We start from the raw sequence: 13,679 nt of genomic DNA on the forward strand, positions 1-13,679 counted from the left end.
CTGTGGCCCTGTCAAGTAACCCATTGTTTTCTGGACATTGTGACTGAGCATGCTCAGGAGACACAGCCATACACCCACAGGCAGCAGCCTCTGAAACTCGCTGTCATGTCAGTGGCCAGACTCTGAGAACCTGTACACGAGCCGAACACAATACAGAGAGGAAGGAAAAGCCACTGGAGTGGGAGTGTCTGCTTACCTGTCCCTGAGCCCCATCCTGGCCCCTTCTCCCCCAGCATTTTCCCTTTCTCTTTCTCTAAATCCTTGTCCACTTGCTCCTGGCTCCTCCCATTGAATAACAGTCAAATAGCTTTGTTTTGTTTCATAGTAAAGTCCTTCCCAGTGCAGAGAACTTCCTGGCTGGTGTGAGGAGCAGCCGCAACCACAGAGGTGGTGGAGAGATGGCCCTCATCTGCGAACAGCTTTCTGTCGTGAACCCAGTGAGTTCCCAGGCAGTGGGCACAGGGATGAGCTGGCTGCCTTGCCAGGGAAGCCGCTCTGGGTCTCTGAGGAAACCAGGCTGGGGTGGCAGAGGGTGCGTTGGGGGCAGACATGCCCGATGGGACAACCTCTGCCCCAGGCCGGTCTCACCTGCCTCTCAGGACCGAGGGATGACAATCACCCCCATTGGGGCGTTGCACAGATGGTGCTGAGCTCCCTCTGGGTGCCTGTCCTGTCCTGGGTGCTGAGGGGAGAAGCTCACTGGACAGCCCTGGGAGAGTGGGGCTTTGTTGGAATGAAAGGGGAAGTCAGCTGGGCTTCCCAGGGAGTCCAGCAGCCCGGCTTAGGAGATGGCCTCCCTGGGTTGAGCCGTTTCCTAGCTCGGTGACCACAGGCGAGCTGCTTTTCCCTCTCTGGGCCTCAGTTTCCACATCTGTAAAATTGGGGTAATCCTTGACCTGTCCCCCAGGATTGGGTAAGGATGCAGGTAGCATATCTAGGGTGTTTTCATGGTGCCTGGCAGGCGGTGGGGGCTTTTGAAGTGTTGAGCAGATTAGGAGTCTGGGGGCAGCAGGGAAGACCTCCTGAGGGGGGTCTGCTCGCTGGGGGTGAGTTATCAGGGGCAGGTCCAGGGTGTGTGCAGAGGGCCCTCTGGGGAGTGAGAGAGGAGGGGGCTGCCCTGCAGTGTGGGAGGCAAAGGGCTGCCTTTCCCACCTTTTGGCCACATGTGTGGGCCTGTCTGGGTGGCTGTGTGTAACCCTCTGAGCTTTACTATCCCCACGCCATCCATGGGAACCTGAGGCTCAGAGGCGTCGAGGCCACTTCCCAGATGTCCCAGATGGTCGAGGAGGAGGGTGCCTTGATTTACCCAAGAAGGGGAGGTGCCCACAGGGAGAGCAGTAATGGGGGAAGGCAGGCAGGTGGCAGCCCCAGGCCCAGGAGGTCACTGTGCCCTGGACCGGCCCGTGGAAGCCTCTCCCAGCCTCGGTAAACAGGGCCCGGAGGAGGAGTGAGAGAGCCCTTCCTGGGTGGGGTGTGGGGTAGGCGGGTGGCCTCAGGGTGAGAGCGTGTCCCCTTAGGCTGATTGTAAAATGGGAGATCCCAGCCTCCTTCCAGGTACTGCCATTTTCTTATCTTGGTGACTGGTTTTTACTTTTCAGACCTTGGATTCAAATGCCAGCTCTTTCAAATTAGAATGAAAATCCTGCTTGGGCGGCAGAGAGTTCAATCAGGGTCTGGGAGTACAAACAGGTAGGGGATGGGTGTAGCTGCCAGAGGCGGGAGGAGAGCCCATCCACCCCACGCAGTCACCTCTCCCGGGTGACCAGTGATTTCCATCAATCAGCATTCACCTCCCTCTTCCTCCAGCGTGTGCCAGGAAGAGCCCCCTGCCTGGCTGTTCTGAGGACCAGCTGAACACCATGAGGGTCTGCCCTGGGGTCCTCAGCCCCATTCCTTGCCAAGCCCCGCCAGCCTCATCTGGCTCCGCCTCTCAGAGGCCAGGGTGGAAGCTGGGACCACAGGCAGGACAGGACTCGCTGTTTGGTGGGGGAAGCCCTCAGGGAGCCAGGAGCCAGGAGGTCTGTGCTTCATCCTGAGAAGCAGCCTGTGTGGGGCTTCACAGCATGGGTGCTGGACCCAACCCCACCCTATTACTGACCAGCTGGGTGGCTTTGGGCAAGTTACCAGACCTTCTGTGCTCAGTTTCCCCATCTGTAGGGGTGGCCCTGATAATGGCCAGGGCTGTTGCCAGGACAACTAGGAACAGCCAGGGAAATGGGCCCAGAAGCACCTCAGAACCCTTGGGGCAGCAGCCTCTTTGCCTGAAAGGCTCCCGCTGGCCCTGCAGTGAGCCCCCTGTGCCAGCTGTGGCTGGGTGCCCGCTGGGGACACTGTGCCTCCAGAAGGAGGCTGTGCATCCTGTGGCCTGGGGCCTGGCTGTGCTGTCTGAGCCTCCAGAGAGAAAGAGGAGGAAAGAGGCCTCAGCCTCCAGGCCTGGCCAGGAGCTGAGAGCAAGCTCTGACCCAGCAGAGGGGTTAATCCATCTAAATTAATTCATTCGTCCAGGTTAGAGGAGAGAGGACACTGTCCCTTTAGATGAGAGACATGGTGTCTACTTTGTCATGGTCTCTGCCACTCCCTATTGCCCCTACCTGACAATCTCCCTCCTACACATCACCTGCCTGGCTCCTATAAGCATTTCAGTTCTGTAGGGTGTTGGCTTATAGGACAAGTAAGAAAAGACTAACTACTAGAGAAATGTGAAGATTGACTAGGAGCTAGAAGTTGTCTTTTGGTTAGTGCAAGTTAAGAGCACATCAGATAAAAGGCACCCTGGAGGTTACCTTAAAAGTCATGAAGAAACCAGTGTGGAATTTTGCTGAGAGAGACTAAGCAGGAAGCGGATGGTAGAGACACCTACTATGTGCCAGTCTCTTCCCCAGCCCTTTTCTCACTAACTCATTGATCTTACCCAGAAGGTCAGATGTACCCCTATGTTACAGATGAGGAAACTGAGGCAAAAGAGGGGACATAAGCTCCCTGAGGTCACCCCGGAAACGAGCAGCAGATTTAGGCTCCAAACCTGGATGATGCCTGGCTCTAAAATGATGCAAGCCTCACCAAAACCATTGTCCTTTCAGGTGGCCCGGGAAGGGATTTGACAAAACGGGCTCTATGGGGCCGTGGAGGAGTGCAGACACCTCACTAGGGCCTCGGAGGTTGCCAGGGCCTGGGGAGGGACTGGGAGCAGGAGCAGGAGAGGATACAGAGCATCCAGGTGCTACCTGAGGTGGCCGGGAGGGCAAAGGTCATGGTCACACTGTTCTGTGGCGGGGTGGGCAGGAGGATGCCTTCTTCTTGGCCTTCTCGGTGGAGCAGAAAGTTTATCCTTTAGAATAGGCTGCTGGCCTCTTTGGTCCCTTGGGTTTCTGAGTTTTCAACCAGGGTCCTGGGTCTTTGCTAAGAGCCTGGCCTGTGGTCCAGCAGCCCCTCTCACTAGGCTGGTTTCTTCCCCTCTCAGGGCCATGTTCATGCTACTTCCTCCTCTTGAAAGCTGCTCCTTCCCCTTAAGAGAGGTCAGCTCTGGGGCACATTGTCTCAGAGCCCGGCGGTCTCCTTAACAGTCTCAGAATGAACGTGTAACTCCCCAGATCCAAGTCCACTTCCTCACCGGTGAGAAGATCCATGAGACTGAGACTCCATATGCCCAATTTACCGCTGAATCTGGCCCCTGGCATGTTGCCCGACACACCAGGCCGGCCACTAGCAAGTGCCAGTACCAGAGGGATTGACAGAAGGAGCAGGACCCTAACTGACTGCCTTATTCTCCCTGCAGGTCGTCCCCTTTTCTAGGCTCACACAAAGGGGGGTCCGGTACACCCTCAAGGATGGACATCAGGTCAATGTCAAAGGAATGTTTCTTCAGTCCTATGGAAGCAGGTACCTGGAAGTGTTGTTTCTCTCCAGCCTTGACCCTTAGCAAAATGTCAACTGTCTGCTCCGGGTGGTTCACCTGACACTCTCCAAGCCGCCTGTGCCTGACTCAGGGGATGCTGGATGTGTAGGGCCTGGCCCTGCCAACACTGCATGGTACCCCTGCCCTCTGCCAGTAGAATCTGGACACCATGAACATAGATTCCCCATAGACACAGGGAGCTCATAGTCTAAGGCAGGGGTGGGCAAACTTTTTGACTCGAGGGCCACAATGGGTTCTTAAACTGGACCGGAGGGCCGGAACAAAAGCATGGATAGAGTGTTTGTGTGAACTAATATAAATTCAAAGTAAACATCATTACATAAAAGGGTACGGTCTTTTTTTTTTTTTTAGTTTTATTCATTTCAAACGGGCCGAATCCGACCCTCGGGCCGTAGTTTGCCCATGGCTGGTCTAAGGCCAATCCCGGGGTAGATCATTGAATTTTACACAGGAAGACCCAGAGATGCAAAAATGATGCCTCCTTTATTTCCCATAATGGCCTTCATTCACATCAAAGCCCTCATTTGACTGATGTGGAAATCTTTTTTTATCTATGTATGTTTTAATTTAAAATCTTTATTGTTTACAGTATAACACATGTCTCCTTTCCCCCCCTCCCCCATTGACCTCTCTCTAGCCTCCCCCATCCCCCTGCACATGCCTCACCCCCCTACTGTCTGTGTCCATTGGTTATGCTTATATGCACGCATACAAGTCCTTTGGTTGATCTCTTCCTCCCACTTCCTCCCCTGTGTTCCCTCTGAGGTTTGATGGTCTATTTGATGCTTCTATGTCTCTGGCTCTATTTTTGTTCATCAATTTATGTTGTTCATTATATTCCACAAATGAGTGAGATCATGTGATATTTATCTTTCTCTGACTGGCTTATTCTGCTTAGCATAATGCTCTCCAGGTCCATCCATGCTGTTGCAAATGGTAGGAGTTCTTTCTTTTTTACAGCAGCATAGTATGCCATTGTGTAGATGTACCACGGTTTTCTAATCCACTTGTCTGCTGATGGGAACTTAGGCTGTTTTCAAATCTTAGCTATTGTAAATTGTGCTGCTATGAACATAGGGGTGCATATATCCTTTCTGATTGGTATTTCTAGTTTCTTGGGATATATTCCTAGAAGTGGGATTACTGGGTCAAATGGGAGTTCCATTTTTAATGTTTTGAGGAAACTCCATACTGTTTTCCACTGTGGTTGCACCAGTCTGCATTCCCACCAGCAGAGCACAAGGGTTCCTTTTTCTCCACATCCTCACCAGCACTTGTCTTTTGTTGATTTGTTGATAGCCATTCTGACAGGTGTGAGATGGTATCTCATTGTCGTTTTGATTTGCATCTTCCTGCTGATTAGTGACTTTGAGCATGTTTTCATATGTATCTTGGCCTTCTGTACTAGTATGTCCACTTTCAAAAAGTGTCTATTTAGGTCCTTTGCCCATTTTTTGATTGGATTGTTTCTCTTCCTTTTGTTAAGTTGTATGAGTTCCCTATAAATTTTGGAGATTAAACCCTTATCGGATACAACATTGGCAAATATGTTCTCCCATGCAGTGGGCTCTCTTGTTTTGTTGATGATTTCTTTTGCTGTACAGAAGCTTTTTATTTTGATGTAGTCCCATTTATTTATTAAAAATCTTTATTGTGGAGAGTATTACAGATGATCATCTTTTCCCCCCTCTATTGCCACCCTCTACCCAGTTCCCACCCCGCCCCAAACCTTCACCACGCTATTGTTTGTGTCCATAGTTAATGCATATATGCATATAAGGCCTTTGGCTAATCTCTTCCTGATCCTTCTCTGAGATTCATCAGTTCATTTCATGTTTCCATGCCTCTGATTCTATTTTATTCATCAGTTTATTTTGTTTATTAGATTTCTTTTTATTTAGTTTGATTTTTAGATTCAATTTTTTGGTGGATATGTATTTATTGCCATTTTATGGTTCATATTATTTTTATCTTTTTTTCCCCTCTTCTTAAAGAATACCCTTCAACATTTCATGTAATACTGGTTTGTTGGTGATGAACTCCTTTAGCATTTTCTTATCTGTGAAGCTCTTAATTCTGAACTTCAATTCTAAATGATAGCTTTGCTGGGTAAATAATCTTGGTTGTATTTAAAGTACTTAAATTTGCCATCAAATGTAATTTTTTAAAAATATATTTGTATTGATATCAGAGGGGGAAGGGAGAGAAGAGAGAGAGATAGAAACATCAATGATGAGAATCATTGATCTGCTGCCTTCTGCATGTCCCCTACCCAGGACTGTGCCCACAACCCAGGCATATGCCCTTTACTCCAATCAAACCCGGGAGCCTTCAGTCTCCAGGCCAATGGTTTATCCATTGAGCCAAACTGGCTTAGGCTCAAATGTAATTTGATCTCTTCCTGTTTCAAGTTCCTTCCTGGAAAATACTAAATCATTTCAAAATACAAACATCTTCTAAGCACCGTTTCCCACCAAGAGGGGACTTTGGGGAACAGAGATGAGCTTGTACATCTCCCCAGAGGCTGGAGAGCCCTATAATACTCCAGCAGCCCTGGCTGCCCTCTGCTGAGGCCCAGGTGGTGTCCGGTGAGGGGCTCTTGCCTGATTTGGGTGGGGCTCTGCAGGAATTGAATAGAATGTCTATCTAGGGCCACCTCTGGGCTTGGTTCAGAGCCTAGCCCTGTGGGAGATGCAGAAGACACATAGGCAGGTTGAGGGCTTACCTGAGTGCTTTGCATTAGTTGGGGACATCAGAATGACCCCAAGAAACAGGCTATGAACCATGCTCCTGCTGAGTTCAGGGAAGGCTTGGAGTAGACAGTGACTCCTTGGATTGGGACTGGTTTTAGGACATGTGCCTGGGAAAGGGCAGAACAATCATGTATTGTGCCCTTTTCGTGAGCCTGGCTCCTGGGAAGGCTCTTTTGTTCTAATTCCTCACCTTAGAGCCATAGCGATCCCCAAAGGAAGTTTTGAAGGCAAAGGCTTCCTTCTGAGGAAGTAAGGAAATTTACTGTTGTGGAGGCTTCCTGAAAACCTCATTAATCATCCCCAAAGGAAGGGTGTCAGCCCCGCCCTGGGTGCCTTGACACCAGGGTAGTGTGTTTCAGGGTCACCCCAATAACTAACATATGAGCAGGGGTCAGGGTGGGAAACACACCAACCTCCGATGAGGGACAGACACACATCCCGGAAGTTCTCCTGCCTGGAGAACCAATATTCATTCCATGCCTCCCCTGCTAGACACCGTCTTTGTAGGTAAAGTCCATCAATGTCACATCTTCTCTCCATTTGTTCTCTTCCTTCCCAACTGAGGCAGCCATGGGCTGGCCTCTAACCAGTGTCCACTGGGCATGAGAGGCTCTTGCTTCTGGGCATGTTCCTGGATTTGCATCTTCATACAAATGTGCAATCAGTTTCCAAGACCCAGGCTTCCTGAGGCGCAAGTCCACATTGTTCTTTACCCAGTTCCTGCTTATTTCTGGAAAGTCAAGCTGGAAAGGGCAAAATGCAGTAATTCCACAAAACACACTAAGCGCAAATCAGGTAAACACAAAGGAAGGCAGCACAGTGGGATGGGTGCCACCTGCCACACAGGTTGTATGCAAGTTTCCAGACACACATGGAAGTCAGAGGCCCAGGGCCCTCCTGCTCCTACCATTGGGAATAAAGCAGAACGCTGTCTGATTTCCGTCACCTAGGTTTGCTGTGAACTTTCAGACGGGCTCCAGTGACTCTGAGATTGCCTTCCACTTCAACCCTCGGTTTGAAGAGGGTGGGTATGTGGTCTGTAACACCAAGCAGAAAGGACAGTGGGGGCTGGAGGAGAGGAAGATGGAAAATCCCTTCCAGATGGGAATTCCTTTTGAGATCAACTTCCTGGTGGAGAGCTCTGAATTCAAGGTGAGCAGGATTCTCCTCCTCCCTCTTGCTGCCTGTCCCCCTGCCCCATCGGGCCTGGAGAAACAACTTTAATAATTACCCAGGCAATGCAATTATACATAAAACAGGACCTTACACACCTTCACCTGCACTACAGGGGCACCTGTTGCTTCTGTGACCAGGAAATAAGAGCTAGGTAAGTCCCCACTTGCTCTTTGGCCTCGGGTCCCAGGTGACTTCCATCCTCTGCTGCAGCCTTGTCCGCTCCAGGTCCTTGACAGCATTTGTTTTTGGTGATGCTGTGGCAGCCCTTCTGCAGGTCCAGGGGCGGCTCAGGGCTGCATGGTGTAGTCATTGCTCTTGCAGGCAGAGCAGTGCTGCTGGGCCCGGGGAGAGGGATGGCTGTGTCTGTGCTTCTCTGTGTGAACGGGATGCTCCCAGACCTCAGTGTGCACCCTGAGGTGCCCTCTCCTCTGCTCCCATGAGCACTTTATGAGCATTTATATGCGCATATTGAAATGGCATCCCAGGTGAGCTGAGAAAGACAAACCTAGAGCAATAAACAAACAAGAATTAAGAAGCCAAACTAGAGCCAAGTGGTGGCTGGGTTTGGCTACATTTGGATCACATGTGTGTTCCTGTACCCGGAGCAGCTCTGAAGGCTGGGCCCCACCTATAGGAGATGAAGGTGAAAACCATACAGGCCTTAATTTCTAGCAGCAGGGGCCCTAGTGCTCAGGTGTGCTCCCCATCCTGGTCTGGGTCCCCTCTCTTGAAATATGCGCTCCTGTTGACAGGTGAAGGTGAATGGAAACTTCTTTATGAACTACATACACCGTGTGTCCCTCTACCGCGTGGACACCATCTCCTTCACCGGTGGTGTGGAGGTGACACAGATCAGCATCGAGGTTAGATTGTCCATCTGGCACTTGTCCCAGAGTCTGGGTTCAGGGGCAAGTCTAGCTATGCCTAGACCTTCTGGGTGGGTCCAAAAGTTCCAGCCAATCTCTCACTCCGGTGACTCTAGGGACACACCTTTGGCTTCCCCATCCCACTCTTCCTGTGTCACTGTCTCTGTCCAGAGCACCTGCCACAGCCTGACTCCCTCCCTTTTTATCTGTCCCTCTCTACTCCCACCCTGGTTGGGAGGCCATGTGGTCCCAGAAAGAACCCAGCTTGGGAATCACACTGAATCTAGCTCAGATCCCAGCTCTGCATTGTCATCAGCTGTGGGATCTCAGGCAAGTGAGTCTGCCTCTCCCAGCCTCAGTTTCTCATCTGTGCAAGGAGCATAGTCACAGCCTCCCCAGGAGGTATGTGTGGGCTCAATGACGTGATAGATGCAGAGTTCACAAAATGGCCCCCATGGGCCCACACCACGGTCTACTGGACTCTCTCTGGGTTTTCCAGTTTTTGAATGTGTTGCCAACATCTGCAAGGTCAGGAGCAAGTTTGCATTGTGGAGCTCAGTGCTGGTGATGGCTGCACAACAGTGTGAAGGCACTGAATGCCACTCCACTGTCCTCGTGAAAATGATGAAGGTGGTAAATTTCATGTGTATTTTACCAAAAATTTCCCAGGTCAGGTGATATCACATGGAAACCTGAATGTCTGGCTTTTTGTGAAAACTGGGAAGATTGGGGTATGCCTGGCCCACATTCCCACAGGGCCCCAGGCGCCTGGAGTGGAGATGTTATTTCCACTTCGGTATTTGAATGTGCTCCTGAGATGGGAAAGGCACACTGTATGCCTGCAACAAATATGAGCTCCTCTCTCTTTGTTCCCATTTCTTATTCTCTCCCTCTCTCCTACTCTGTCCATGCCTGCCTGGCTTTCTCCCTGTCTGGGCCCCTGCCTTTCCACTCTTCCTGGACTCATTAAAGCTTCTCTTCACTCCATGACGCCTTTTGTTTTTACAGGACACCCGAGTAGACTCTGACCAGAGGATGATCCCTGAGATGCAATCCAACCCCAATCCCTATGGCTCAGATGATTCCAAAGAACAGAAACCAAAAGTGAATTGAACATGGACAACTGGGAGGCTGAGCAGTCAGCAGGAAGGACAGGGATCTGAGAGAGGCTACTTCCAGGCAGCAGGCAGCCAGGGCGTCTAAGCCCCATCATGTCCACCCACGGTTCCCTATCTTCATCCACCAGTCACCCAGGCCTGGGACCTGGGAGGCTTCCTTGGTCCTTCCCTCCCTTCCTTAATGTCCCTCCAGTGCACCAACGCCTCTCCTTCCTGAAGCCACTGCTTCGGTCCAGGTCACCCTCCCCTCCCCGCTTTCTCCCCTCACACCCACCCACTGCCACAGTAACCATCAAATAAGCAAATCTTATCTCATCCTCTTCATGCTTAAATCTCTTCAAGGCCCCAGGCTCAAATAAAGCTCTAACTCCCAAGCTGGATGTGCAGAATTCTCCCCAGTCTTGCCCAGCCCACCTCCCAGCCTCCCACCTCACCCACGAAGACCCTCAGTCAACCTCCACTGCTCACTGAAGGCTCCTTCTGGCCACCACACTTTTGCATCTGCTGTCCTGGTGCCCAAAGTATCCTTTGCCACCTCACCCAGCCAGCCCCTAACTGCCCTTCAATGCCCTGCTTCAATGTGGCTCCTCAGGGGCATCTTCCCTGCCTGGCAGGTTGCTGGATGCCCCACCCCCTCCCTGACCTGCTGCACTATTAACTCTGTGCACGCCAGGCTCCATGTCCAGTTGTAACTGTACTTACATGTCTGTCTCTGTCACTCCACTCCCTCTTTCCCCAAACCATAAGCTTGGAATAGTGACTTGTCCCTTTCTGTATCCCCAGCACTTTGCAGGGAATAGAACAGAGGCCAACCCAAGCTGGGAGCCAGATTTTGCCAAATACCACCGAGCCCCTGGCTGAGTGCCTTCCTGGTTCCCCCTGAGAGAAGGAAACATGGCTCAGTCCCTTCAGCAGCCTTCCCCGGGAACATGTGTGTCCTTCACTCACTGCCATGCCCTTGACCCTTAGCCCCACCTCAAGGGCTTTGTCATCCAGGTGCCCAATCGTTATTAGCCAAACTCTCATGAACATGAAGGCCCCCGAGCAAAATTCAGAGACTGTAAGACAGGCTGTGCTCAGGCCTCCAGTAAAGAGCCGGCACTAAGATGAGAAATGCACTCAGAGGCCCACAGCAAATATGAGCTCCTCTCTCTTTGGCCCTCATCTCTGTTATTTTCTCCCTCTTGCCTACTCTGTCTGTCCCTGCCCGGCTGGCTTCCTCCCTCTTGTCCGGGCCCTGCCTTTCCATTCTTCCTTGGCTCATTAAAGCTTCTCTTCACCCCATAGCACCTTTTGTTTTCGCAGGACCCTAGTGATGTCCCTGTGGTGCAAAAGGGTCAGACTACTTGTGACCTACTGGAGCCCAAGGAGCAGAAAGCAAAAGTGAGTTAAACATGGAGAACCTGGGAGGCTGAGCAGTCAGCAGAAAGGACAGAAGGTCTGAGGGAGAAGCTAGTTGCTGGGAGTAGGCAGTGATGACCTACAGGCCACTGCATGCCCACCCAAGGTTCCCTATCTCCATCCACCAGGCACCCAGGTGCCACAACCTTTTGCAGTGAGGATTCAGGATCTGGTGAAGGGGCCACACATAAATGGATAGACTAGACAAGAAATATAAATTTAGAGTTCATGGGGGAATCAGGCGGAAACCTACTCTCTAGTGGAGTGACTCCCTGAATCTCTGGACCCATAGATTTTACTTACTAGAATATACATTTTACCTTTAGCAAAGCAAACAGACATCAATGTTAAGGTTTGTAAACAATAAAAGGATTATGTGCTTAGAGGATTGCCTTCAGCCATTCAGCCAGCAGCAGGTGATAATATGCTGATTCTCAGCCCTTGCTGAATATCAAAGTCCATCAGCCTTCTGATGGACTTCTGGCATTTATATGTTAACTACTTTTTGCTCTTTGCCTCTAGCATACAGGCCCCTGATCTGGGAGGCATCCTTCATTCTTCCCTCCCTTCCTTAATATCCCTCGAGTGCACCAAGGTCTCTCCTTTCTGAAGCCACTGCCTTGGATTAGGCCACCTGACTCTTCACTCCTCACCCCCCTCACACTGACACACTGCCACAGTGACCTTTCCAAAAGCAAATCTAGTAGCATCTACTCCCTCCTTAAAAACCCTAAAGGCCCCGGGCTCAATAGAGCTCCAGTCCCCCAGCTGGAGGAGCAGAATTTCCCTAGTCTTGCCTAGCCCACCTGCCGGCCTCTCACCTCACCAACGAAGACCCTCCATCAGCCTCCACTGCTCACTCCAGGCTCCTTCAGGCCACCACGCTTTTGCATCTGCTGTCCTGGGGCCAAAAGAACCCTTTGCCACCTCACCCAGCCAGCCCCTAACTGTCCTTCAATGCTCTGCTTCAATGTAGCTCCTCAGCGGCATCTTCCCTGCCTGGCAGGATGCTGGCTGCCCCACCCCCTCCCTGTCCCAATGGACATTTCATAACTCTATGCACGCCAGGCACCATGTCCTGTTGTAACTGTACTTACATGTCTGTCTCTGTCACTCCACCTGTCCTTCCCCAAACCTGTGAACTTGGGATTGTGACTTGTCCCTCTGTGTATCCCCAGCACTTTGCACAGTTCCTGGAGTGCAGTAGGGACTGGGTCAATGAATGAGGGATGTGGTTTGCACAGTCAGTAGAAGGGGAGACCAGTCAGGGCAAGAAGACCAGTCTGCTGGGCGGGGAGGGGCCTCGGGCAGGAAAAGGAGCAGGGCCTGGCCCTTCCTTGGCCACTTGAGCAGTGGGGGCAAGGCCAAGGGCGTCTCCCTACCCAGCTTCCTGTGGCCCATCACGGTGCATGGTGGGCCCCTGCCACCTGTCACACTGACTTTAGGATGGAGGACTCCAGAGGGCCTTTGCAGGGCAGCCCAACTTTGGCCCTGGCCTTGGGAGGACGGGGTATGCTGATACAACCAGACACAACTGGGTACCACTTTGCAATTGATCGCTTGCTACCTGGACAGGCTTGGGCAAGGTGCTTAACCTCTCTGAGCCTGTGCTCTCACTGAGCAAAACTGAAGTTGACCTTGGTGCAGACACAGGCAGGATTCCTGCCCTGGGACCTCGGGCTGGAGGTTGTTGCTGTCTGCATCTGCTCTTCACCTCTGCCTTCCTTGTCCCTGCCTCAGTCCCCGCCCTCCCAGCCCTTCCTGGATCTGGGGCTTCTCTGGAGAAACCAGGCCCTTGGCCCTGCTTCTGGCTGCAGCCATCCTGGAGTGGAGAAGGCTACTGGCTGGGCATAGCTTCCTCTGTCTGGGCAGCACCTGGAGCTCCATCTGCCCAAATCCTACCATCTGAGGATGGGGGGGGGGGGCCGGGGGTGCGGGGCGTTGGGTGTCAGTGCAGGCTGAAGCCCATGTTCAGTCCCCTCAGCAGAAAGGGAGCATCCTGGGCCTTCCCAAGCTCCTAACCTTAACCCTACCCCTCATCTACCTATGGACCCCATCCCCACTGTCCATTCAAGTCCACCTCAGGCTCCAGCCACCAGCTGGTCACTCCCATGGGAGGTGGTTGCCTCAGCCCCTCCTCTTTCTCCAACCTTTACCCTTTGCTTTCAGCCTGTACCAGTCCTTCCCCGACTCCAGGAACGTGACCGTGATTGACACCTGCTGGTCTCCACCACCTGCCAGCACCTTTTCCAACTGGACGCCCCCCTTTCCCAGTGCCCTTCAAATAAAGAGAAAAGAAAACTCGGTGCTGGCACATACGCACAGCGTGATTGTGGTTTATTCAATGTGTTTGGAGACATGCTGGGTATCTGGCCAAGGAGAGAGCATAGGGTCACTTTGATGGGGACGGGGTACCTGATTCATTTCTGCTCTCAGTGGGTCCCCCAAA

The 13,679-nt window shown here is 51.8% G+C and overlaps 1 protein-coding gene across 5 annotated transcripts; it reads left to right on the forward strand.

The window, feature by feature from the left end:
* Positions 1-312: 312 nt before the first annotated feature.
* On the forward strand, positions 313-13,548 carry LOC106698280 (galectin-9B-like). 5 transcript variants are annotated; one of them, XM_023759554.1, is made up of 7 exons: positions 313-437; positions 3,776-3,879; positions 7,620-7,821; positions 8,598-8,708; positions 9,720-9,815; positions 11,135-11,212; positions 13,400-13,548. In XM_023759554.1, exons 1-7 carry the CDS (start codon positions 399-401, stop codon positions 13,442-13,444), a joined length of 675 nt encoding a protein of 224 aa, XP_023615322.1. In that variant the 5' UTR covers positions 313-398; the 3' UTR covers positions 13,445-13,548. The 5 variants fall into 5 exon arrangements, with proteins under 5 accessions (XP_023615322.1, XP_023615323.1, XP_023615324.1 ...); XM_023759555.1 differs by having other exon boundaries at positions 11,135-11,197; XM_023759556.1 differs by lacking the exon at positions 11,135-11,212.
* The last annotated feature ends 131 nt before the right edge of the window (positions 13,549-13,679 follow it).

This window comes from Myotis lucifugus, unplaced genomic scaffold (assembly GCF_000147115.1).
Source record: "Myotis lucifugus unplaced genomic scaffold, Myoluc2.0 scaffold_157, whole genome shotgun sequence".
In the NCBI taxonomy this organism is placed as follows: domain Eukaryota; kingdom Metazoa; phylum Chordata; class Mammalia; order Chiroptera; family Vespertilionidae; genus Myotis; species Myotis lucifugus.

Excerpts from the sequence above, each read along its gene's own strand:
- LOC106698280 (XM_023759554.1), top strand. The coding sequence starts at position 399 with ATGGCCCTCATCTGCGAACAGCTTTCTGTCGTGAACCCA. Across the intron at positions 438-3,775 it reads AGCTTTCTGTCGTGAACCCA|GTCGTCCCCTTTTCTAGGCT; the intron begins GTGAGTTCCCAG and ends TTCTCCCTGCAG. Across the intron at positions 7,822-8,597 it reads TGGAGAGCTCTGAATTCAAG|GTGAAGGTGAATGGAAACTT; the intron begins GTGAGCAGGATT and ends TCCTGTTGACAG.